Below are 27,340 nucleotides of genomic sequence, written 5' to 3'. Positions count from 1 at the left end.
TGTTTTTAGTGTTAAATGTGTTTTAGTAATAGCAAAATCAATCATTGAGAACCCAGTGTCAATATAAAGTGATGAGGCAACTCTTTTCTGGCCCTGGGGCATTTTCAAAAGAGAGACAAAAAAACCTTTTGGGGATAGTGGAAGCATAATTGGAATATATATATAGCTCTCCAGCTGGAGAGCTTTGAAGAGATTCATAAGTTTAGGTACATAAGTTGAAAGCTGTGCTGTTGAGATTTATCCTGGGTAAGGATTGTAAGATAATTAAGGATGGAATTGCTTGTTCCTTATGAAGAAAATAGGCACCTACCTTCCTCTCTCCTGGCAGGAGACTTTGTACTTATTTATTTAATATAAATTTTTTCACTGGGAATGGGCTAAAATGGGACCCTGCAGTTGTTAACTGCCAGAACTCATTTACATCTATAATTCCAAAATATAATTTAAGCCAGACTACCTTATAAGAAAGTAACAATTGGTTTTTTACTAAAGAGTCATTGATAGTGTTGGCCTAGTCTAATATAGAGATTAATTTTATTAGGGAAATGTTGTTTAGTGTTTTTATGGTGAATTATTAATGTGATTTCTTAGAAGTAATCCAGTGATAAACTAAAAAAGAGAAACTTTTTAGGCCAAACTAGTGTTTTGGTTCTCTTCCCTTTTAGGAAACAGCATTTTATTTATTTATTTTATCTGGCTTTTCTTTTTACCATAGCCACTTCCTAGCCTTCTTTTTCTTAAAAAATCATTTAGAATATATTGTATATATGCATTCTTATTTAAATAGACACTGCATTTTAATATAGACATATTTGATAAAATAGAAGTGTATTTTAATAGAAATTGCTTGTCAGCAATATTTGTCACTCCTGATGGAAAAGAATATTCCTAGAAAGATGATATATATGCGTGTGCTTGTCTACAAAATGAAAAATTAAATTGTTTGCTACCTATAATCTTTTTCATTCTCTGCGCTTAACTGCTCCCTAGCAGACAGATTAGTTTTAAAGGCAGAAAGAAAGCATAAACTAAAGCCTTGATGGCATTTGTTCCCCAGGAAATGATCGAAGCCATCCGTGAAGCGGTGGTGTACCTGGCACACACACACGATGGTGCCAGAGTGGCCATGCACTGCCTGTGGCATGGCACGCCCAAGGTAAGTGTCAGGGCTTGGCCTGCTTTCCTCAGACTTTCTGTCTCCTTAGGTCTTACGTTGTGCATAAACTGCTTATCTTTGCAAAGTTGTGCCTCAGGGCCTCACAGGAATTGGCCTTCTTTGGGCCTAGTTCTAAAAGGTAGTAGTAGTAAAAGACATTTTTAAGTAGTAAAGTCAGATTATTTTAACTTTATACTTTATAACAACAATTTTTTTCACTGCTGGAGTTTTCAGTAAAGTGTGAAAATCTTGAGTTGTCATTATTTGGAAAGGGATGTGTTAATCAAATCAATACAATATTTATTTTTCTTAATGGGAGAGGAAGCACAGGGGGAGGAGATAATGAACAGTTACACATTTGCTCATACAGATGTTAAGTATTTTGAGGGAAAAGTCCATATGAACTACAGAAGTTTAACAACTGATTCTCATTTCTTTGATCAGTATAATTCTGCTTTTAAAAGACAGTTGTACAGTGGGGCCTTGACTTAACGAGTGTCCCGACTAACGAGTTTTTTGGGATACCAGCTGTCTCTCGGCCGATTTTTTGCATTGAGTTGACAGAGTAATTTGAGTTAACGAGCTCGGTCTCGGAACGAATTAAACTCGTAAGTCAAGGCTCCACTGTACTTTGTCCACATTTTACATTAATACAAATTTAATTTCAACAAATATGTATTGAATGCCATAGACTATATATTTGAAGACTGTTCAGACATTGGAAGAGGGATCTCTCATTTCTCACTGTAAAAGAAGGTCATTTCTCTAGGTTAGTCTTGCAACTGATAATTTTATGACTCATATTTATGTCTGAATGGATTTCACATACAAATGTAAGATCCTAATAGCTCTGAAAGGGCTAATATATTGCAATTTTTTTTGTTCTGGCTGTATAACTATTTTCACTAATGGAAATAGTTCGAGACCAGAGGATAGTATAAAGCCACTCCAATGACAACTTAATATTAAATCAAAATTTTATCTATGAAATACCTTAAATCTCTAATTAAAAGTTGAGATTTTTTTTTTTTTTTTTAAGGACAGGAAAGTGATTGTGAAAACAATGAAGACTTATGTTGAAAAGGTGGCTAATGTAAGTATAATAATATTTCTTTTAATTGTTAATAAAATGAAACCATGTTTATTACAGAAAATTTGAAAATTTAAGAAAACGACCAATAAATTTATTCTTTATTTTATTACAATCTTATTCTATGCATATGCATGCATTTTTATATATTAAACTTACACAAAATGAAATTTCACCTTTATTTAACATTGCATAGTGACTCATTTTCCACTTTTATTAGATACTTTTCGAAGACTTGATATTTGCTACATTAGTTAGTGAATTTGTTCAATCATATTAATTACGCATGGAAATTGCTGCCTAGAATAAATTCTAGTTAAATTTTCAGTTCTTTGGAATCCTTTGGAGGTGTAACAGCTTTCCTGGTAAATTAGAGGATGTATAAAGTTTTTGTGAGGCACTAATGACCTCATTAATGTTTTGCATACTTACAACTATAAACTTACTTTTGCCCACCCTGTATTTGTAGTAGCAAATACTATAACATTTTTTGAGTTATTATATTATGTTTTATAACCTCTTATTTATTGGAGAACTAAAATTTGTATTATCAACAACTTTTTCCTATGAAAAAATCTAATGAGAACTACTAGCATCTTAATGTAGTAAATACTAATTCAAGCACATTTGCTGCTGTGTGAATGAATACATACCTGTTGTCTTCTGTAGGATTGGAGACCAGGAGGAGAGTATAAAACCACTTAAAAGGCAGCTAACTTTTCTGTAACAAAATGAAATAAGATTCTCTAGTGGGTTGTATCAGAGTATGAGAATATTTTATGATTTATTATTCATCATCAAGTAAGTCTTTTTGTATAACATTTTAGTTTGAATATTTTAAATTAGAAATAAATATAAACAAGATGTTAGTAGAAAGTTCTAAAAAGTATTAGTTGTAAAAGATATTTTTAAGTAATAAAATTAGATTATTTTAACTTCATAGTTTATTTTTAACAACAAATTTTTTCAAGAAACTAATCCCCGCAAGGCATTGTAATGGTAACAAGAAATTAACGATGCAATGTATTTTTTATCTCAAGAAGTTCCTTTAAGGGGGGAGTTAAATTAATACAATCCATGGATTTGACTTACGGATTGTTTATAAGTGTGTCATTTCCAAATATTGGGGGTTTCCTGACATACTCTATTATTTTAATTCTTTTCTAAATACTTATTTTATGGCCTAACATGGTCTATCTTGGTATCTTGAAAGGAAAGTGTTTTGTGGAGTTATAGAGTGTAGTACTCTATAAATGTCAATTAGATCAAAGTGGTTGATAGTGTTCAGATAATCAAAGTCTTTACTAATTTATTTATCATTTTTCTCTGAGTTACTGAAAGAAGCCTTAAAATCTCCAACTGTAATTGTGAATTGTCTGTTTCTCACTTAAATTCTGTACCAGCTATTTTTGTATTCACTCAGATGTTTTGTGCTTGGGCATGTTCCTGTGTGTCAGACTTAAAAAATCAGAAACCAAAGCTTGTGTACTATATGCACATTATTCTCTACTTTGTTTCCTTCACTTAATTTGTCTCAGGGGTCATTTTATTTCAACATACATATATGTACATCTATCTACCTCACCTTTTTGATGACGTCATAATATTTCATTATATGAGTTTCATAATTTATCTAACCAGTCCCTACTATTGGACGCTTAGGTAGTTCCTAGTTTTTTGTTATTTTAAATAGTACTCCAGTGCATGTCCACTGTGCATATGTGGAAGCATGGCTATAAGATAATTCTAGAACTAGAATTGATGAGTCAGAAAGTACATGCATTTTAAGTTTTTAGATGTTGTCAGTTGCCCTTCAAAATAGTTGAACTACTTTGCATTCTCACCAACAACATAAAAGTGTGCTTGCTTTTCTCCAGACCTTTGCCAAGTTAGTATATTATCAAGGATTTTCACTTCTGCCTATAGAATAGGTAGAAAATGATATTTTATTGTTTTAATTATTGCCTTTAATTAATGAGCATTATTTCATATGCTTAGAGCCATTTGTATTTCTTTTTCAGTGAACTGACTCTTCAGTTTCTTTGCCCATTTTTAGTAGATTGTTGGTCTTTATATTGTAAAGATGTTAGACCTTTGTTATTTGTCTAACTGAAATGTTATTATTTGCCATACTCATCAGACCTGGCTCTGAAGAGGGTTATCAAAGTCAAATGCCCTCTCAAAGTAAAAAAGGTTCATACTATCTAGAATACAAGAAGAATAGGCCTCAAACTCTGAATGCACTTTCTTCTTCTTTTTTATAAAGTAGTTCTTTAACTCTTTGGAACTATATCAGCATCCTGGATAATTCTGTCAGTTCAAGAGGTGGACATTGTGAAATTCACAGTGTGTATTTGTATGATCTCTTGCTGTTATACTTTTTAAACATAATTGTTTTTATTTCTCATTCAGTATATAAGTATATTCTTCTAGTTTATTTTTAGTATTTCTAGTCTAATTATATAGAATTATTTTAAAGAAATTGGACAGTATATAAAGGAAAATGAAAAGTTTTTATCCTTCAACCCAGAGGTGACTATTACATTATAATGTTCTAAGATTTTCTGTATACATGTATTTTGTATACTTTGTATATGTATAATTATATTTGGATTTATATAATAGTGTTATGTTTTATAGTCTTGGGTTTTTTTTAAACTATTGCATTTCTTTTTTAGTTTAATTTTTTTTTTAAATATATTTTATTGATTTTTTACAGAGAGGAAGGGAGAGAGATAGAGAGTTAGAAACATCGATGAGAGAGAAACATCGATCAGCTGCCTCCTGCACATCTCCCACTGGGGATGTGCCCGCAACCCAGGTACATGCCCTTGACCGGAATCGAACCTGGGACCTTTCAGTCTGCAGGCTGATGCTCTATCCACTGAGCCAAACCGGTTTCGGCTAGTTTAATCTTTTTTAGTAGCTATTCATTAACAGAGTACCTATTTTTGAAAGATGTAATGAGTCCAGGCTATTTGATATTGAAGAATGTGCTTTTCTGTTTTTCTTTTTAAAAAATCAACCTAGAATATTATTAACTAGGTCCTGATAAGAATTCCTTTGAATGGCTTTTATCCCTCTTATTTGTATTATGTTGTGCAGGTTACCAGGTTGGTAACCTTTATAAAGTGACTCCAGGGGTGGAAAAGGGAGAAGCTATGCATTTTTTTTAACCTTTCCTGACTTTCGATTCTTACAGGGCCAATACTCCCATTTGGTTTTACTGGCGGCGTTTGATTGTATTGATGATACTAAGCTTGTGAAGCAGATAATCATATCTGTAAGTAATTATCATGGTCTTGAATTTAAGTTACATTGATATATCATTTGTGGATTTGTAAGTGTTATTTCACATATATATGTGTAAAGACTTTGAATTATTTGCTCCTTGATGGTATTTCGTTATTTATTAGTTGACATTAAATCTCTTTGGGGGATTTGCTTTATTCCTGTATAAACCATAATCTAGTAACTTGATATTAATAATTATTGTTTTAAATATGTAAAAGAATGGTTAAATTAGGATAACATGACTTTTTAGACCATATGATATATTAAATGAAAATTTAGCAAAGCAGTGCTTAGATTTGATTAGAAATTTGTTGACATAGTAATTCTTCAATTATTCAGGAGCTCATATCCAGGCAGAGGACACCTGTGACCTTTCTCCCTCTCCCTGTGGAGAAACTACCACTGCACAGTTACCCAGCCTGTCAGTACATCTGTCCTGATTGAGCTGGAGAGGCAAATCTGATAAAACTCAATTGTGATCCTTCCTAGAGCTTTCATGAAAGTTTTTGTAGAGTCAGATTAAAAATTATTACTAAAATGAAAATACTAGCTTCCTTTTTACATTTCAGCAATTCCTTTTAGCCTAGTATAATGACAATAAAGTGGTAATAATTGAATGCAATTTATTTAACCCTAAATTTTCCTTCAGAAAAACTGAGCTGTCCTCTTGAAAGTATTACTCCAAAGTAAAAACTGCATTCCGAAATCATTTCCTTCATTCTGCAATGATTGACTTCTGAATCTGTGCTCGCCTCTTCCCTTCCTTATTTCTAGTGTGCAGGTAGTGTTGGATATGTAATAGAGGTTGCAGGGCTGGGGTTAAGAAATTGCAGCATTGGTTGCAGGGACAAAACTTGGATACATTGTAAAAACCACATAATCTGTATAGAAATATTCATCTGAAAATTACACAAACGTTTCTCTTTGATGCCATGGATGGGGCCTTTGGAGAAATCTCAGTGACAAAAACTTTCATGCCAGCTGCAGAGAGAAGCAGATGGGGTTCAGAAAGAGACTTTACCTGTTGGCATGTGGCAGTGCTGTGGCCTCTCTCTGTAGCCTGTCTAGACCAGTAGAGCTGGGTGTAGGGGAAAATGTATCAGCTAGCAGAGGGGAAGGAGATTTTTCTTAGATGCCAGCTGTACGTCCCAGTGTATGTGAGTTTCTCATGCCCTGGCTGTCATTTTCCAACTTTCCCCTTGACTATGTTAAGATTGTGATGACTTTCTTTGGGATAAGATTGTGGGAAGAAACCATTTGGCAAGACTTTCATGTCACAAACTGAGTTTTTTGACATGTTCCTTGTATCTTTATTACCCTTTTGACTCCAGTCAGTAATGATTGTTTTTCATTCCAGTGACAGTGATGTGAGGCTATAGATTTTTTAATGAATAAAGTTGTTTCATGAAAATGGAAACAGGCTGGGCTATTCAAAGTTTGCTTTTGTTTAATAAATTCAGGACAAGTAAAATTTGCATAATTGTTCCAGATAGATTTCAAGAGAAACTATACTTCCTTCAGAATTTGCCACAATTTGTCTGCTGGATATTTTCCCAAGATTTAGCCCACTTAAAGTTGCTATTGAAACAGTTTTAATTCCTTGTGCTTATCAGATTGATTCCCACCACTACTTAACCCGCATTCCTAATGACTTTCTCATACTCAGGGCAGCTTTCCGAGAATGGCCTGATTTACTGATCTCTTGCCTCTAGCTGACAAATGCTCAACAGCTTGTGTGTGTCATTACACTATGTAGCTGGTGATAAAATCCTGGAATGCTAATTGCACTTGCATTTTCCCCACCCATCTACCAGAAAACCTGTTGCAGTATGCAGTTCTTTTTCAGAATACACAAGAAAGCTTAGTGTTGCTAAGAATTCTCTTCAGGGTAGCCAGTCTTCCTGAAATACAATGTTGATATAACAGCCTGGTCAGCTGAGCCCTCACTTTTCTAACTGGATACACACACTGCCCTGGCCGATGTGGTACAGTTGGTTTAGTGTCATCCAATGCATCAAAAGGTTGCCGGTTCATTTCCCCATCGGGGCACATGCCCAGGTTTTGGGTTCCGTGGGTCAGTGTGCATAAGGGAGGCAGCCAATCAATGTTTCTCTCTCACATTGATGCTTCTCTCCCTCTCCCTTAAAAATGTCAATAAAAAAACATTCTAAAAAAATAGATACACACTGTTTTCCACCTACTTTACTTTCCAATTTTGTACATACCTATACAATTTTACCCATTTTACCCTGAAATTGTTGGTATGATGCAGCTGCTTTGACAGCAGTGTTTCTCAGAAAAGGAAATATATTATCATTAAAACATACAGAAAGGTATAAGGAATTATACAGTGGATATTCAGCCACCTACTGTCTGATAAAGAAGTGAAACTTGACAAATACAGTAAAAGTTCAAGCCCTTTGTGTACCTGTCCATGATTGCATATCCACCCTCACCCTCACCCATGGTGATGGATTTTGTGTTTATTATTCACATGCATTTCCTTATCCTTTTGCTATATGTAGATATATATAGTACTATTTTGCATGTTTACAGATTCCATGTCAGTAATATTGTGTATATTTTCTTATGTAACTTGCTTTTTTCTTTTGATATTATGTTTGTGGAATTCATCATCAGGAGTTGGCAAGCCCTTTTTAAAAGGGCCAGATAGTATTTTAGTCTTTGTGGGATATATATGATCTCTGCTGCCCGTTTATTTTGTTTTATTCTGTAACAACCCTTTAAAATGTAAAGACCATTCTTAACTTGTAGGATGTACAAAAATAGGCTGCAGGTTGACTCATGTGCCTTTGTTTGCCCACCCCTGTTCTAAATCATTTCTGTTTCAATGCCAAATTGTATTTTACTATGAATATACTGCAGTTTATTCTTCCATTTTCTGTACATGGACATTTAGATTGTTTACAATTTTTAAAACTTTAAAAACTCAATATTTTTTTGCTATTCCAAATAATTCTATGAGCATTCTTGTATGTCTCCTTGTGTCTCTAAGTCATTTACTTAGCAAAATTGCTGGGTTGCCAAAAATGCTGCATATGGCCGGGGTGGGCAAACTTTTTGACTCGAGGGCCACAATGGGTTCTTAAACTGGACCGGAGGGCCGGAACAAAAGCATGGATGGAGTGTTTGTGTGAACTAAAATAAATTCAAAGTAAACATCATTACATAAAAGGGTACGGTCTTTTTTTTTTTTTTTTAGTTTTATTCATTTCAAACAGGCTGGATCCGGCCCGGGGGCCGTAGTTTGCCCACGGCTGGTATAGAGTCACGTGTCCATCCCACTGGACCACTGCAGAGCCTGTTGCATTGTGTAATAAAAAAAAAAATATATGTCACTTCATAGCCGTTTTCAGTTTGCAGTGTGAATTTTCAGCTTTGCTCCTGGTAATGGCCCACAAGTCAGGCAGATACATCATTTCCTTTTACAGATAAGGGAATTGATGTGTGGGGAGGTTAAAAGATTTGCCAAAGGCTACTCTCCTTGAACTTAAAGACTGAGTTCAGCAAAAAGTCAACGATACCAGTAGTTGCAATAGTTGACTGGTTCTCCTTACTTATTTCTACATGTACTATACTCATTAGTGTTCTCCTCACTAGAAATTTCTCTCCTCTTTCTAACTAGGTTAAAGAGAAATGAATTAGTGCTCTAATATGACAGCACTCATACCGTTTCCTTTTAGATATGTTTTTTTGGTAGGAAAGCTGGAATGAGGGTGAGATCGAGGAGAATTAAGTGGTTTCACACTCAAGCAAAAATAACTTCAGATTCTCAATTCCTAAATTACAAACTGAAAGGCAATGAGTTTGGGCACTAGTCCTTGAATAGTGTTTGTACATGGAATTAAGCTTCTCTTGTTAAAGTGAAAGCTTTTCTCCCCATGTCTATGTATATTACCCTAGTCCTTAAGTGTGAAACCCATAGAGAAAGTAAGTACATTGAGGAATAATAGCAGCCATTTATATTTCTTCACTGAATACTTCACCCATTTTGAGTTTTTGTTGTATGTGTTTTGTTTTGTTTTTTTTTGTTTTTTTAAGCAACTGTTTTAAAGGGATTATAGCCAATAGTATTTTAGGACAGAAAGGTTGTGGGGTTTTTACAGAAATTGGCCTAAGCTGTGTATCCTCACCTTCTTCTTTCAGCAAGTTAAAGCATCTTTGCTCTCATGAGTTGATTGGTTAAACTTTAAATAGGAAAATCCATACTAATGATAGCCCATTATTTGTGGCACTAAATGCTTCATTATCAAAAATGTGTATGTTGACCCCTGATCTGTGTGGCTCAATTGGTTGGAGTGTCTTCCCGGGCAACGAAGGATCAAAGGTTTCATTCCTGGTCAGAACACATACCCAGCTTATGAGTTTGAACCCCAGTCAGAGTGTGTGGGAGACAACCAATCGATGTTTCCCTCTCTCTCTCTCCCTTCCTCTCTCTAAAATCAATAAAAGCGTGTCCTTAGGTGAGGATTTTTTTTTTTTAATGCATATGTTGAATCCACTTTGTGTCATGTTTACCTTGAAATTACAAAAGAGCTCCTTCTTCTGTGAAGTGCACAATTTTGTTTTGTCTTGCCCTTTTTACTGAGATTTTTGTTCATTTTCCTTGAATGGTTGAAATTTCTATTCTTTTTGAGGTGGTTAGGTCTATTGCACCTGTTCTCTGGAAACCTTTATGTTGTAGAGGGAAATCTTTTAACATGACTTTAAACTTCTTCAAAGGTAGAAGAGCAGAGTGGGGTTTAGAGTCAGGGAAAGAGACGATCATGTCCTGGATGTGTGACCTTTACTTCTCTACTTTAAGTCACCTTACTTGTTTAAACCTTGGGCTTCTTACATGTAAAATGAAAGTAAGCTACAGTACCTTTGTCATTCATCATGCTGTGAAGAGTGTTTAAGATGATGGACATTGCACTCTCAGATAGGGTCTGGTTCTTAGTGAGTACCTTAAGTGTTTAGCTGCTCTTACTAATTACAGGAAGCACAGTATACTTTTGTGCAGGAAACGAGAGATGTTTGAGAATTTAAAGAGAAAATGTGTCTGGAATCTGGGTTTGTGTCATCAACCTCGGGGTCATGGACTTTGCTGTATCATGATCCCATAGTTGATGACTAACTTAATTTTTTTCTTTTTAAGATTATTTTTAATTAAATTTATTGGTGTGACATGGACTAATAAAATTACATAGGTTTCAAGTGTACAATTCTGTAATACATCTTCTGTATAGTGCATTGTATATTCACCCCCAAAGTCAAATCTCCTTTTGTCACCATATGTTTGACCCCTTTTACTCTTTTTCCATCCCCTCACCCCCTTTCCCTCTGTTAACCACCATATTAATGTCTGTGTCTATGAATTTTTACTCATTTGTTCATTTGTCACTTTCAGTTTTATGTCCACATATGAGTGAAATCATATGATTTTTTTTTTTTACTTTTTCCATCTGACCTACTTCGCTAGCATGATATTCTCACAATCCATCCATAGTGTCACAAATGGCAGTATTTCATCTTTTCTTATGGCTGAGTAGTATTTCATTATATATACTATGTACCACATCTTTATCCAGTCATCTATTGAAGGACACCTTGATTGTTTCCATATCTTGGCCACCGTGAATAATGTTACAATGACCATAGGGCATATATCTTTATGAATAAATATTTTCAAATTTTTCAGGTAGGTACCCAGAAGAGGGATTGCTGGGTCATATGGTAACTATAGTCTTAATTTTTTAATGAACCGCCATACTGTTTTCCATAGTGGCTGTTCCATTTTACATTCCCATTAGCAGTGAATGAGGGTTCCCTTTTTCTCCACAACCTCTCCAACACATGTTACTTATTTGTTGATAGTAGCCATTTTGATAGGTATAAGGTGGTATCTCATTGTTTTGATTTGCATTTCCCTAATAACTAGTGAAGTTGAGCATCTTTTCATATATCTATTGGCCATTTTTATGTCTTCTTGGGAGAGGTGATGGCTGACTTAATTTTTAGTTTGGTTCCTTGCACTAAAATTACTGATCTCATTGTAATAAATAGGCACTTAAGAGAATAGCAAATATGAGTATATCATCTCATAGAGAATTCATTTCCTTAATAGAGAGCTTATGTTTTCTTTGAAAGAGGCTAGAGTTAGAATCAGGGACCAGAACTTGTCAGAGTCCTGCCACTGATACTGTATGTCCTGTGGCTGAGTTACCTCTCCTCCTTCTGGGTTCCTCATCTGTAAACCTGCCTGATTGGACCTGATTCTTTCTATGGCCCCAACCAGTCGAGAATATCTGGTGCTAAAACCTACATGGCTTTGAGTATCTGTTAGGCTTGTGGCATGAAATAGGAATGTTAGAGGGGGAAATAGCTGATGATTTTTCTGTTGTGTATTCTCTATTAAGTGTAAAGGGATTTTTAAACAGTGAATTTTCTGTCTTTGAAAACAGCAAATTTGCACAGCTTAGTTGAGATAGGGATACCATTGCCATTGTTCCTTAAGTTCATACAACTAGAAAAGGTTACTGTCCATAGAGTGTAGTTACTTGTAACTGCTCTGTGGAGTCTTTCTGCACGTTTCCCTCCCCTTTCTTTCTCGTGCGATACTTAAGTAGCCTTCATTTGCCATGAACGAGCAACCTAACTTTAAAAGCCTTTATCCACTTGTCCTGTTTAAGAGAGTTTCTTTATCTCCCTCCACATACATTTCAGTGGGAAATTCTGATAAGAATGTTCTTCATCAATGCTGATGCTACACTTAAGTGTAGCTGCAAATTAACCGATCTGCTCTGGTAATGGTGGCCTAAGTAATATCGGTTATATAGTGACTGAAGATAACTGCTTTAAGTATTTTTAAGTCTCCTTGGATTTTTCAGTAATGCCAGTCACAGCAGAGAATCTGTTCTGTGTTCTGAGTGTAAATCTCTGGTGCTTTAATGAGACGATTTTACAGCTAGCTGCACATTTTCCATTAAGTAAGTTGGGGGAAATAGTTAAGTATGTATCCTCCTTTGCCATTCAGATTCCAAGCATCCTTTGAGCATACAGATTCACTTTTTTTGTTTCTGTAATTTTACAGGAAATTATTAGTTCCTTGTCTAACATATTAAGTGACAAATATGGAAGGAAGGTCCTGTTGTACCTACTAAGCCCCCGAGATCCTGCACATACAGTACGAGAAATCATTGAAGTTCTGCAGAAAGGAGATGGAAACGCACACAGGTAAGAACGGTAGACGGGTTTCGCCCTTTGTCCTCTGATTTATTAATTTCAGTAGTGCCTGCTTCCAGAAATCTACTCCTGCATGCAGGCCCCTTCTCATGCTCCTTTTCTCTCCCAAACTCAACAAGTGTATTCCATTTTTAAACCTTTACTCATTTTTATCCTGAAAATAAAAGTGTTGTGCCAGAAGAATGCCTGTGAGCCCCTTGTACATAGTAGGTACTTAGGTGTGTGATTTGTATTGGTTTTGCTTTTATTTTTTAAAGCTACTGGTACCATATCTTATAAGATACTTTGTTGTCATTTGGTTTTTGGATTGGTTTAGGTTGTTGTTTTTTTTAATTATTATTATACTAGAGGCCGGGTGCACAAAAATTTGTGCACTGGGGGGGGGGGGTGTCCCTCAGGCCGGCCTGTGCCCTCTCGCAGTCTGGGACCCCTCGGGAGATAACGACCTGCTGGCTTAGGCCTGCTCCCGGGTGGCAGAGGGCAGGCCCAATCCCTAGGTGCAGCCCCTGTTTGGGCTCAGAGCAGGGCCGATCAGGGGGTTGAGGAGATCCCCCCTGTCACTCACAGAGTAGAGCCTATAGGGGAGTTGGGGCACCGCCCCCTGTCACACACAGAGCAGGGCCGATGGGGAGGTTATGGCTCTACCCCGTCACACACAGAGCAGGGCCCGTTGCGGGGAGGGCGGTGGGGGGGTTGGGGCACCGCACCCTGTCACACACAGAGCCGCAGGGCAATCAGGGGGTTGGGGAGCTCCCCCCTATCAGGCACAGAGCAGGACTGATCAGGGTGTTGGGGCGCCTTCCCCTGTCAAAAACAGGGCAGAGCGGATAGGGAGGTTGTGGCCCCGCCCCCTGTCACACAAAGAGCCGCAGGGCGATCAGGAGGTTTGGGCGCTTCCTCCTGTCATGCTGATCCCGGTGCCGGGAGGCATATTACCCTTTTACTATATAGGATAGAGGCCTGGTGCACGGGTGGGGGCTGGCTGGTTTGCCCTGAAGGGTGTCCTGGATCAGGGTGGGGGTCCCCACTGAGGTGCCTGCCCAGTCTGGGTGAGGGGCTGAGGGCTGTTTTTAGGCTGGCGGGTGACTGAAGCTCCCAACCGCTCCTTTTTTTCTCTTTTCTTTTTTTATTCTGGGCCAGCTTTAGCTCTGAGGCTTGGCTCCAGCTTTTAGGCCTCCGCTGCTGAAAGCAGGTATCTGGTTTATTTGGGTTCTATAATCGAAACACTGTATCAACTCCAGCTATGAGATCCTGGCTGGCTGAAAGCAGGTTTCTGGGGTTTTGTTTAGCTTCTATATTTGTAACAATGTTTCAAACTGCAAGCTCAGAGGCCGGCAGCGGCAGGCGGGGAACGTTGGAGACCTCCGTCACTAAAGCAAGCAAGCCTCATGTTCTCTTCAAGCTGCCTGGCTGCCGGATGCCATCTTGGCTGGCAGTTAATTTGCATATCGCCCTGATTAGCCAATGGGAAGGGTAGCGGAGGTATGGCTAATTACCATGTTTCTCTTTTATTAGATAGGATAAGGCAAGCTTCACTTGTTGAGTGCTTGTTCTGTGCCAGGTGCTAGTCACATACTATGACACAAGCATGAAAAACACATCCCACCCTCAAATCACTTAAGCACATGCATAACAGAAAGATATAGTAGCATATGCCACAGATTGTTTAGAGGTTTTTGTGAAAATACAGTCACCATGTTTCCTTTGTCATTTATTTCACCTTACTACTCATTCAACCTATTCCAACAGTAAAAAAGATACAGAGATCCGGCGCCGAGAGCTCTTAGAATCCATCTCCCCAGCTTTGTTAAGCTACCTGCAAGGTCACGCCCAAGAAATGGTGCTAGATAAGTCTGCCTGTGTGTTGGTGCCTTGCATTCTGGGAGCTGCCATTGGAGACACTCAACCTGCCATGAATGCCGTCGCCAGCTTGGCAGCAGCAGAACTGCATCCTGGCGGCAAGGATGGAGAGGTAATGTGCTCTTAGACAGGCAGGAAAGCTGCAAGGAGGATTTCAGTCATAACTGCCTCACTCACTGCATATCAGCAGTGCATTTGAAAACTGAATTCAAAACAGTGCTGTTGTAACACTGCCTTGCAGTGACTCCCTGAGCAAAAATAAGTCTCTGTTATCCATGATTGGCCCCAAGCTGTCTTCCCAGTGTATTCTATGCTCTTAATTCTATTTTGAATTTTTTTCTGGACTTTTGAACCACTTTTCATTTGTCTATGCTTCTTCCCTCAGTCTCGAGTCTTGCCCATATCTCTGTGGTCCTATGCTTTCCATGTAGAAAGCCTTCTCATCCTTCAGGGTCCCTAGAATCCTCTGTGACATCTCCCCTCATCCCCTCTTTGTAAAAAGTCTTTGCTGTTTCTGATAGGCTCTGTCTATATTTATTTGGGTCAACGCTGCCCCTCTTCCCCAGAAGCTTACCATTTTGATGAACATGAATATAATATTTAAATAAATAATCATTTCAAAAAAATCATTTCACATTGAAATAAGCGCTGTGAAAGAAAACTACAGGTTCTATGGTATTGTAAGTGGGAGCCATCCTATCCCCAAAAAGGCTTCCGTGGGGCAGTGAAAGCTAAACCCAAAGGATTAGTAGCTCAGTGAAGAATGGTAGAAAGAAGATTCTCGGCAGAGGAAAGAGCATGTGCAGCAGCCTGAAGGAAGGAAGGAGCGCAACTTGTGTAAGAACAGACGGTTGGAGGGGTTGGAAGTCGCTTAGCAAAGAGGAGAGGAAGGCAGAAGCCAGATCATGCGGACCCTTGCCCTGCACTAGGTGATAAGTTCCTGATGAACAGATAGACGTATACGGGAGCCTGTGGATCTTAGAGAAGCCCGGGCCCCTGCCCTCATAAGGCTGATCATGTTAGCAAATAGGGATGATGCGTGCATAGTGAAAGTTTCTTTTAAAGAAATTGGGCCCCTTGTTTCCCGTGCTTCAAAAGGAGAGATCCTAAGTACTGTGGGAACAATGATATGGCCTTGAGAAAGGAGTAAGATTGAGCTAAAAAGATGCTTTCTTGGCCGGAATCAGATAATGCCTGTATGTCAACATTCAGCATTAGTGTTTAATGTTTCTTCTAAAGGGTTCTGTCCCATAGGTGTATTTGTACCTCATAACTGCATATCGCAGTCTGAAAAGTGGTGAGTTTGATCTCAAGATGAACTTTTGGGGGTGCTTTTTAAACCGGGACTCGTGAAGCCCAGCCTAAACTAGTTAACAGTGGCTGTGTTGTCTTGAACAACTGTCCTCATTTTAGTCTGGGGATTAGGATAGACCTCCAGGTATAATGGTCATTCTAGATAAAGATCTCTTAAGCCTTATGGAACTTTCAACATGGCTGAGTCCTTATCTGTATATGGTGATGTAGAATAGATTGTAGGCCAAGGCATGTATGAAATAAATTAATGTGTTCTTGATGCCTCCTAGCTTCACATTGCAGAACATCCTGCAGGACACCTTGTTCTGAAGTGGTTAATAGAACAAGATAAAAAGATGAAAGAAAACGGAAGAGAAGGTAGGTTGTTAAACTTAACTTTTGGGTTGCAGCCTAAGTGAGATTTCAGTAATTCTTTGCATCCCTGAACTTGATGTGAGCCATGCAAGTTCACATGAGTTTGTTGAGTGTTCAGAAATAGTGTCCTATAAGTAAGAACTGATTTAGCGGTTGCAAGTATTGCTTTAGTAAATGCTAGAAATTTGTGTCCTAGAATCCTTTAATTTTTTTCCTCTTTCCCCTCTCCCTCCTCTTACTCCTCTTTTCTCTGCTACTTCAGAATTCTGACTGGGCTTGGCCAGCTTTCTAAAACACCATTCTATTTCTTGAGGATGGTGAGAGCAGTACAGTGGGGGTAAGGAGGGGATTTGTGAGTATCATTACCCCAATTGAAAGGCATGGTATTTATCTCTAGTTTTGAGGAAGGGATATGCAGAAGAAAATTATCCTTATCAGAGCATTTTGAACTGGTGCCTATTTGGCATTGAAGTACATGTGACCAAAGAGCAAGCCAGTGGTTGGTATTTATTGGTTTTTCATAAACCTCATGGCTGTTCTGTAAACTCTCCAGGAGGACAGCATCTCTTATCTAATCGAAAAGTTGCATACCATTCCCCTCTCAGTCCTGTCTTTGACCAGACCTTCTCTTAGTAAATTCAACTCCCTCTGGTATTTTAGCCACTAAAGAGACTTTCCTCACTTAAGTAGTTTGGGCTCTTTATGACTGTATTTGAAAAAAACTGACAGATTATGAATGTATGTCTTTAGGCAAGTTGCAGTTCTAATGGTTAGTAAGGCAGTCAATATAGCAGAGCTGTCACTTCTCACTCCACCTTGGAGAATAGAGACTTGGAGCTATTTTTCACTACATTTTTATAGAAGAGAAAAGCTTCTTATATTTTGAAGAAAAAACAATATACTGAATCATCTTTTTCAAAGTCCAGGAATTTCCTAGTAATTTTATTCCTCGTAATCAAAATGCACTGAGAGCCCTATCACATGCCTGAAGTGTTTGTCATTTTCACGGAGCACCACATGAGTGTGGCTAGCTGTCTTGGTTATCTCTTGTTGTGTAATAAGTTACCTCAAAACAGTAGTTTTCAAAAAAGTAATCATTTGATCGGGAGCTGGTTTTTCCTCTGTGCAGAGTGCTGCTCAGCTAGGGGCTGGAATCTGCCAACGGCTGGGGCCAACAGCCCCAGTTCCTCTCCCTAGGCTGCTGCTTGGGCTTCCTTAGAGCATGGAGGGTTGGTTTTAAAAGAACAAAGTAGGTGGGTGATTTTTTCATGAGTTAGCCTCAGAATTGTTTAGCATCACTTTTATTGTACTCCCTTGGTTAAGTGAGACATAAAGGCCCGCCAAGATTCAAAAGTAGAACACGTTGATTCCATGTGTTGCGTAGGTGCTGCTGCCAAACATTTACTTCCTGGATACCTTTCAGGTCAGGGTTAAGTCGTTCACTAGAACAAAGAAGCACAAACATGACCAAGTGAGCATTTCTTATGAGTTATTACTGCTAACATAGCTTAGGATTTGAATCAGATTTGAAAGAAATGGCTTTACAAAAAATGCATTATATAAACCTGAACAGGAATTTTTCATCTTAGGGGAATTTGGGAGAGAACTCTCTTTACATACTTTTTTATTAAAACATACAGATTTAAGGGCAGAAGAGAGGGAGATTGGGGGTTTAAATCTTGGTATATGATGTCCACTAAGTTTCAGTATATTTTACAGGTTGTTTTGCAAAGACACTTGTAGAACATGTCGGTATGAAGAGCCTGAAGTCGTGGGCTGGTATAAATCGAGGCGCCATCATTCTTTCTGGGTATGTGTAATGTGTGTCCTTCTCTGCGCAGGCTCCCCATCCTGAATGCTTGTTCGTGCAAAAGACTTCTCACATTTATTTCTCCGTTCCACCATTTGCTCGCCATAGTCCAGCATTACTTTCAGTCACTCATGATCTATACAAGTATAGCAAATAGTAGAAAGCACATATAACTCTTTCAATCAGTCCTTGCAGTTTTTTTCATCTGCCCTCTTTTGGATGTCAAGGATCATAGAATTATAACATTCAGAGGAATCATTTAATTATCACATCACATTTATGGTTTTGACCAAAATGTATTTGTGTTCTTTTTTTAAAAAGAAACATGTTTTTATTAATATTTTTAGAAAGAGAGGAAGGGAAATCGAGAGTGTCAGCTGCCTTCTGTATTTCAGTTGCCTTCTGTATGCCCCCTACTGGGGATTGAGCCCGCAACCCAGCCACATGCCCTAACTTGGAATTGAATGGGTGCCCCCTCGGTGCAGGGGTTGATGCTCAACCAACTGAGCCACACCAGCCAGGACTGTATATATTTTTTAATGGATTAGTCTTGTCCTTAGGAAAATGTTGACAAGTTATTTTTTAAATTGTGACTGAATTTACATGTAATTTTCATTCGTTGTTCTCAACTATTCTAAAAGGATTTAAAAGCATTTGCTTCTGAAGTCTGCACAAGTATTGTTTATTTCTAATTAAAATGGATAGGAAACTGATGATTTGTGCATATTACTTGCATATTGTTCTCTAGACACCTTATGTTAAGTTTATAATTTACAGGTCATCGAAAATTTGTGTATTCTATTCCCAGATGAAACCATCTATTAAGAACATTCATTTAAAAGTAGGTTTGTTTGTAGATTGTTTTAAAGCAATCACTGTTGATTTTCCTTGCTGTATTACCGAGGTTTGGAACACATACCAATCTTAGTTTGAATTTCCCTCAGTATTTCACATGCAAATGCTATGCAATTTCATCTGTAATGTCGGTAAATGTTATGTTTGTACAATATATAATTATATAATATACTTACAAACATACACATTCCATATGAACATTTCTTTTTTTTAGGTATATCAATATCTACAAACATGGGCGACACATCATTTTGTTCATTTCCCATTAAAATTAATTTTTCAGTTGATGTTTAACACCCAGAATCTATGAGCTGAAACATGCACTTTTTTTATATAAATTTCTTTATCAGACATTTGAAAGGTTACCATCTACTGACACATTCTTTCATTACACTTAATTAACTAGAAATTTCAACAGTGCCATAAAATTAATTTATAGAGATCGTTCATCAATCTGAGCTGCCCTTGGGTGGATTGCAAACATATGGGGGATGTTATAGGTTCTTATGGAACACTGCTTAGAATTGGAGCAGGAGCACATGAAGTATTTGGGGTTCGGAAGGGAAGATGAACCATAGATAACCTAATAATTTATTAATACAGTAATCAATTTTGTTTGATTCTTAGAATATTGTCATGTGCTTGACTTGTTTGGTAAAATGATCTGCCTGCTTATAGTTTACTTCAAACTCTTGCAATTTTCTTTTTTTTTTCTAAATATTTTTTGCATTAAGTGAAAAAGCATTCTGGGTAAAAAAGAAAATCGGCCTTGTGTGAAGTCTGAATACTAACCCAGGGAAGCAGAATTGTCTAACAGGCATGAGCTCCAGACAAACAGACTGGGTTCCAGTCCCAGCTCACTGTGTGGCCTTCGGTACTTTATTCAGCTTCTGAGTCTTAATTCTCTGGGTTTTAAAATGAAATAAATAATAGTTCTGTGTTGTTATAAAAAAATTAAATGAGATGATACGTATAAAATACTTAGCATTATGTCCAATACACATGCTCAATAAGTATCAACTTTTATCACTGTGCATTATGTGACTATGTGCTTAGCCACGGTATTTAAAATAAAGTTGCGTAGTGAGTCACAGATCTATTAAAAGGGCACTTTTCAGTTTCATAGGTGGCAAGCAATATTTGTTGCTTGTATCCCATGAGTGAGATAATGCTGCTTGGGGCTGCTAGCTTATCCTTCTCTTTCTCAACATGATGAAAGTTATAGGGACCAGGCACTTTAAAAAATGCCAAGCGTATGTTTAAGAAGTTCACATGTACATGTCCTTCAGAAGTGGGGGGGAAACAGGAAATTCAGCCCTGGTGTGCTGCCTGAGTCCCAACCCCTATGTAAAGAGAAGGGCCTGCATGTAGCCTGCCGGGGTCCAGCCCCGGCGGGCCAGGGGTTCCCAAAGGTGTGGACGGAGTCGGCAAAGAATGATTTACACGGAGACAGCGTTCATAGCTCTCTAGCTCTCTTTAGTCTCCGTGGATCTTCCTGTGCCTGGCTGAGGCCACAGAGAAAGATTCGAGGCAAAATGAGCCTTTATTTTATAGTCAGAGGTAAACAAGGTAGTGGTTACCAAAGTTACACTGTTCTTGTGAGTTTCACTTGTTTTTGTTCTTGTTCTTGCTGCACTTCCCTCAGCCCATTAGCTTCCCAGATAAGATCTAGGGAGCGTCATAAGGTCAAGCCTAATTATGCTAAGAGGACTGTGTCCTCTAAGCTGGGACTTGTTTGTGACTTTGCCAACAGGTCAGTCCGTCCGAGGCTTAACCCTATATGGGCTCCCCACAGTAGCCCGCCTCTGGGGCCCCGTTCCCTGGTGATGGATCACTCCAGCAAGGTCTCCGGAAGCAGAGCTGATGTTATTTTGTTTAATGACTCACACTGATTGAATGCTTCCTGAGTGTCAGGGTCTGGTTAGGTGGTGCTTTACATACAAGATCATTTGAGCCCCGAAAACAACCCTGTGAGGAAAAAGGTGATTCTGTTGCTGATCCCACTTTATAGGTCAAGAGTGTTAGAGAATTTAAATAGCATTGCTCTTGGCTATTCAGTTACTGAGTGGCAGAGGCAGGTTTCAGATGTAGGCAGTGAAGCTCTTCACCCCTTCACTAAATGTTCTAGCTGCAGAGTTCAGTAAGGAGGCCGTTAACTGCTTCCCTTTCACGGCCCCACCTTTCTCTGTGCACCTGTTCATTCATGTGAATTCAGAGGCTCAGTGAACATTCTTGGCCATCTGTTCTGTACACGTGGTGCCATGGAGAAAAACACCAGGTTTCTGCTTTTGAGTTCAGGTGGAGAAGGGGAGATAGAATACACGTGGTAAAATAATTTTAAGGCAGGGTGTTAGCCCTAAGATAGTCAAAGTGAAAGGACCAATTCTGTATGAAACAGAGTTGCTCCTACTTTCCTTGAGTGACTCCACCAACAAGACTATGAAATGGTTTTTATTTATGTGGTTTTAGAACATAGGCTACTAGCCCTATCATTTATCTGATGGAAAAATGCGTTTATAGTTATAAGACTTGTCTCACAAGTCAATAAATTTTGTTTACTGTGGCTGCAGGTAGCACTGGCAGACAATCTAGGGATTTCTATGGAATTTAGTTTTCGTCTTCTCTCTTCAGCCTTCTCCAGAGTTCTGATCCAGAAGTTGCAAGCAAAGTCAAAGCTGGACTGAAAAGCCTGATCCCCACATTGCAGAAAAACAAAAGCACCAGCAAAGGAGTAGAAATGCTGCTTGAAAAACTGTCTGTGTAGATGGACACAATTACCAAGATGGAACCATTGTTTCTCGTCCGATCTGTTTTCCCAGAGTGGAGAGAAGGGCTAGGGGCCCACCACACTGGTGATTTGTGTACTCGGTGTATGTGCTGCTGCTTTGTACATGAATTTATTTATAAAATGCTTTCTAAAAATGCCCTTTGAAAAAAATTCTAGCCATCTTCTTTATCGTCTTGAGTAGTAAGTAAATCGCAGTGTGAGGAGTGATGTAAAGGGTTTAATGGTCAGATGCAGTGGGACCGACCAAATACATATAAAGTGGTTGCATGAGTTGCTTCAGGGGGAGACATCCTTTGTGAGCAGCAGTCTGAGAAGGCTCCATGAAGGGGGCAGGACTTGATAGAGTACTCCTAAGGCTTAGGAAGAGCCGCACTCAAGGGGCCAAAGAGCCGCATGTGGCTCGTGAGCCGCAGTTTGCCGACCACGGTGCTAGGTGAGTAAGGGGATCATGATGGGTCGGGTTGGTAAGGTCCCGGTCACTGGGGAAATCTGCCTATCTTTGGGTCTGGGCTGTCCCTATAAATAGTTTCCTTTGATGATATTTTCTTCTTTGGGACTATCCCTAAAGTAGTGGAAACCTATAGGGTTTGAGTTAGGAAGTAGATGCTAATTTGTTAACAGTGCAGAAGTTTGAATTACATTCAGTTAGGATGTTTAAATTATGTAACTGCACTTGGCTTTTAGCAGCAGAGCTTGGAAGGTTTGGTAGACCATTCATGCTCAAGTAGCCTGCTGTAACATGATGCCCCCTGGGGTCTGTCACTGTAGCTACACTTGCTGGAGAATGCTGGGCCTTTCCTGACCAGACAACAGGGTCCCAGGACTACTCCCAGGACGTCACCTGCCACCTTCTCCTGCCTGGAACTTTGAACTCCACCCAATGCAAAAAAACTGACCTATTCATACTTCTCCTTGGCATGAAGCCCCTTAACACCCACTACCCAGACCCCCACTACCCAGACCCCACCAGTGTAAGGGTGGGGGTGGGACAGCTGGGGGAATGGGATGGGGGGAAAGGCAACATCAGAACTTGCTTTTGTTTGAGTAATACATTGTGAGTTTGTGTTTTCCATATAAAGGGCCCATTCAGAAAGTGGGGGAACCTCACTCTTTTCTATCTATGAGACTAAAAAAATAAAGTGACATACAGAATTTTAAAAGTTAGAGTACTGTAAAGTGTATAATAAAAGCTGCAATCCTGCCTGGCCCTCCCCAGAAGCAGCTACTTCCAACTCGTTTAGCTTTGCTAAATTTTTAAATATATAGTTTTTGATGGGATTTTTTTTGAAGATGGAGGGATTTGTGTAGCAGTTAAGGCACTTTCTTTTGACTTCCTGTTATGGGACAATATAGATTAAGACTTAACTACCACTCCTGCCCCACTTTTTTTCTCTCCATGTTCCCAGTATAATTGCATCATTTTTGATAAATCAGTTATACTGACATAAATTGTGAAATATTCAAATAACTAGTAAACTGTCATTTCCTAAACCATTTTTATTTACCCTGGAATTAATAACTGTCTCATTTATTTTCATTTGCTTACTTTCCTACGTTCCTCTTATTTACCAAACTTTTATTAAATATATATTTTATTGGTTTTTTACAGAGAGGAAGGGAGAGAGATAGAGAGTTAGAAACATTGATGAGAGAGAAACATTGATCAGCTGACTCTTGCACACCCCGCACTGGGGATGTGCCCGCAACCAAGATACATGCCCTTGACCGGAATCGAACCCTGGACCCTTGAGTCCGCAGGCCGACACCCTATCCACTGAGCTAAACCGGTCAGGGCTATTTACCAAACTTTTAATGAGAATCGCTTAAACTCTTCTGCAGCAGGTACCATTTTCCTCTTTTTTTTTTTATTCAGCCCACTAGCCTCCCATGTTATTCTGATGTTCACAGTCTTTACCCTGTGGCTCTGATATCCTGACTGGTCTAATTCAACATTTCACACCCAGTGTGATGAGTGGGTGCCAGATGTGCTGAGATTTTCACAGCTTCATTTATTATTCCACCGGGCTATACAGATACTTCCCTTGTGTGTCTAGTGCAATAGAGCACTGCTGTGAACTAACCCTGGGCACATCCCTTCAGTCAGTGGTGGATTGGAAGGAGCCTGGCCCAGGAGCCCTAGAAGAGAAGTGTTTCTGGGGAAGGTTTCCTAATAGACCCACAAGGAAGAGAGTCCCTTTCCCACGGCTGGCTTTGGTGTGTGCAGATCAGAGGCTTAGAGTGTGGCATGCAGCATCTTGCAGCTGAGAAGGTTAAAAGCATGCAGAGGATAGATGAGCAGCAACAGGTAGGAAGAATCTGGAACGATGGTGATGTTGAACTGCTGAACAAATCAGCCACTGAAGTGGCCTCCTCCTGTGCCTCTGGTTATGTGAGAGAATAAACTCCCGTTTATCATTTAGACCATTCTGAATTGGATCTTTAGAAACTTGCAGCCAAACGTGTGCTAAACTGACTGTCTTTGAATACTAATTTCCACACTATTCAACACAACTCAACTAGCGTTTCTACTCTCTTCATACTCCCTTCCTGGAGTCAGCTGGCTTTCTGGATGTCCTGAAGGATAGTTGCACAACCAGCACCATCATCTGTGCCTTCCCTCATTTCTGCTATGGAAAGCCCATTCCAGGATCCCATGCATTTCTTTTCCTTGCTGAACACCTTTGCTTGTTGCTATTGTTGTTTAATGGATCAGTTAATTGATTAATTAGGTTAAAACTTCTTGAATCTTTAGTAGCTTCCTGAGAAAGAATGCATATGTGGCAAAATGTTAAAGACTTTGCATGTCAGAATGTCTTTATTCTGCCCTTTCATATTTGATTACTTAATTTAGCTGGATATAGGATTCTAGTTTGAAATTAATTTTGCCTTGGAACTTTGATGGCACTGGTCAATATTTTCTTTGACTTGCAGAATTGCTATGAAAGTCCAGTGCCACCCTAGTCCTCAGTCTATTGTATGTGGCCTTTGGGATGGGAGTCGGAGGGCAGGTTCTGAAAAGTCACAGGACTTCTTTAAATCCCCAGCTGCTTTATATGTCAGGGTCATGTGAACTGGTATGTGTTGTGTATGTCTGTTTATCATTCTTCATGCTGACACTTACTGAACTATTTTAGTTAGAAAAACAGAGCCTTTTTTTATTTCATTCTGGGAGCTGTATTTGCATTGTTTCGCTGACCCCCCGCCTTGTTTTCCCTCTCCTCTTTCTCTTTGGCACTCTCCTTGTTGAGATTTTGGATGCTGGTTTGGTCCTCTGGTTTTCCTTTTCAGGTCTTTGGCTTTTTGTTTTGCTTTTCTGGGTGAGCTCTTTCCTCCACACACTCTGCCAGTCCTTTCTTTGTAATACTCTTTTGTTGTTTTGTTGTTTCTTGGATAAAATGGCTCTGTGTCTCTGGGGATGTTGTATTTTGTGTTTATTTGTGTTGTTTTGAGTTGCTTTATCTCTTCTGCTATCTGCTTTTTATTTGGTTTATTTTGGTCTTTTATGTTCAAGGCTTTCTTGGAGATCTTTATCTTTATATTCTAAAAACTGATCAGAAAGGGGGCAGGCTCCACCTTTCCATTGACTGTTCTTTGCCCAGGTGACTGGGTGTGGATTCTGCTGTTTCACTGGCGTCCTTCAGATGTCAGGATCTCTAAGCCTTTTGTCCTGGGCCATTCATTGCCTCTAGACAGAAATCTACCTGACAGCCAGTATTCTGTTTGCTCAATACTTGGTACAGATTTTAATTAACCCACCTGTTCTCAGTTCAGTGCCTCTCTTTCATGCTCTCTTTAATCTAAAGTCCCCTGGTCTGGAGAAACTAAACCAACATGAGTCCATAAAATAAACTGTCAGCCTTCTGCCAAGGTGTGGCGTGGTAATCAGTTTTAGCCACTACCCCTGTTTTCCATTCCAGGCTCCACCTGAGTTTTCCCCAGCATCTGGCGTCTCTCATTGCCGGGACTTGCTGTATATTCCTGTGAGAATGAACCACCCTTCTGCACGTACTCGGTCCTCAGCTTTCTCAGCCCTGCTACTTTCTGCACAGCTTCCTTCGTTGCTATTGCTCTCCATCTGATGGTCTCTCCGGTTGACTTTGTTCCTGTGAGTTTATACATTCTAAGCAGAAATCTACAAATAGTCTCAACCAAACTCAAAACAACGCACCTGGAGGGTTTATTTTCCATGTAAGATCTTGCTGGGTTTGAAATGTCTTTAATTTTTAAATTGAGCTTTTTGTAGTTTCCAGGTTTTCCCAGGGATCAGACACTGCCTGGAAGGAAGAACCCTGTTTTCCCTTTAATCGGGGTGATGTGTGTTTGCGGAACAGAAATAAGGGCCTCTGGAAGGAAATGGCTTCCTGCGTGCCAAACTCAAAGCTCTTTAACATATGAGATGGCACTTCTGTTTTTGTTTTCAATGAAAATTTGAAAAGGTCACATCTTAATTATAGCAGATTAATCAGTCTGTAGAGACATGTGTATTTCAGTGGTTCTCAGCCTTTTGGCCCTTTAAATACAGTTCCTCATGTGACCCAACCATAAAATTATTTTTGTTGCTACTGCATAACTGTAATGTTGTGAATCGTAATGTAAATATCTGATATGCAGGATGGTCTTAGGCGACCCCTGTGAAAGGGTCATTCGACCGCCAAAGGGGTCGTGATCCACAGGTTGAGAACCACTGATTTAGAATAATGGTTAGAGCACACAATCTCAAAAAGAGCAGCGGTTAATACTGAGTCACTAATCATAAACTATTTCTATACCAAAACTGAAGAAGTAAACAAACACAGAAGTCCTCCTCTTGCACTCTTTTCCTCACCTCTGGATTGCTTAACCCGAGGGAACTAAGTTTCTAATCACCTCCATCAGTTTGTGCCCCCCTCACATTTGTGTGTAGAAATCCTGATCCTCCAGAACTGCAGAATGCGACTGTCTTTGGAAATAGGGCCTTCACAGAGGTGGCTGGTGGAGTGAAGTCATGGGTTGGCCCTCACCCAACATGACTGGTGCCCTTGGGAGAAGAGAGTCAGACACACATAAAGGAAAGACCATGTGAAGGCAGAAGACCATTGACAAGCCAAAGGGTGAGGCCTGTGCGTGCCACCCACCCTGCTAGCTCCTTCATCTGGGATTTCAGATAAATTTCTATTGGTTAAGCCCACCAGTCTGGTGTTTGGTACAGCAAACTACATCATCTTTCCTTTTCTAAATCTAAAGGCACCACCAAAGTGTCCCGAATTCCCTAACCTTTTCCCAGATGAATAATCTTTTTTTTTTTTTAAATCAAGATGAATAGTTTTAAACAGGAGATACAGTTTGCTGTTTGCATTGCATGTCTGATGATTAGTAACGAAATGTCTGCCCTGCATTCCCAAGTGTTCCAGCAGACAGTGGCTGCTGTGTACATGTATGTACAACAAAGGGTTGCCTTGGAAGATAGGGCCCATATTCCCACTCCCATCCCCTATAAAGTGATGGTGTTTGGAATCCTTCATCAAAATGTTTTATCCAATTTTAAACATGGAGTCATGCCAATTGTTGAATGTAAGTGGACAAAGTGAACTGCGA

The 27,340-nt window shown here is 39.1% G+C and overlaps 1 protein-coding gene across 7 annotated transcripts in view; it reads left to right on the top strand.

The window, feature by feature from the left end:
• PUM3 (pumilio RNA binding family member 3) overlaps positions 1–21,916 on the top strand; it is a 37,547-nt gene extending 15,631 nt beyond the window's left edge. For 4 of the 7 annotated variants that reach the window (XM_036330970.1, XM_036330968.1, XM_036330969.1 and 1 more), the window contains 8 exons: positions 1,058–1,156; positions 2,196–2,249; positions 5,449–5,529; positions 12,634–12,776; positions 14,535–14,757; positions 16,229–16,316; positions 18,033–18,123; positions 21,610–21,916. In XM_036330970.1, coding sequence (XP_036186863.1) covers positions 1,058–1,156; positions 2,196–2,249; positions 5,449–5,529; positions 12,634–12,776; positions 14,535–14,757; positions 16,229–16,316; positions 18,033–18,123; positions 21,610–21,742 — 912 coding nt within the window. In that variant the 3' untranslated portion in view covers positions 21,743–21,916. The remainder of the gene's footprint in view (positions 1–1,057; positions 1,157–2,195; positions 2,250–5,448; positions 5,530–12,633; positions 12,777–14,534; positions 14,758–16,228; positions 16,317–18,032; positions 18,124–21,609) is intronic. The other 3 variants (XR_004971292.1, XM_036330971.1, XM_036330972.1) reach the window with 3 other exon arrangements.
• The last annotated feature ends 5,424 nt before the right edge of the window (positions 21,917–27,340 follow it).

Source organism: Myotis myotis, unplaced genomic scaffold, assembly GCF_014108235.1.
Source record: "Myotis myotis isolate mMyoMyo1 unplaced genomic scaffold, mMyoMyo1.p scaffold_m19_p_12, whole genome shotgun sequence".
In the NCBI taxonomy this organism is placed as follows: domain Eukaryota; kingdom Metazoa; phylum Chordata; class Mammalia; order Chiroptera; family Vespertilionidae; genus Myotis; species Myotis myotis.
The sequence above is the reverse complement of the archived record's forward strand: the minus strand, read 5'-3'. Positions and strand labels throughout refer to the sequence as shown.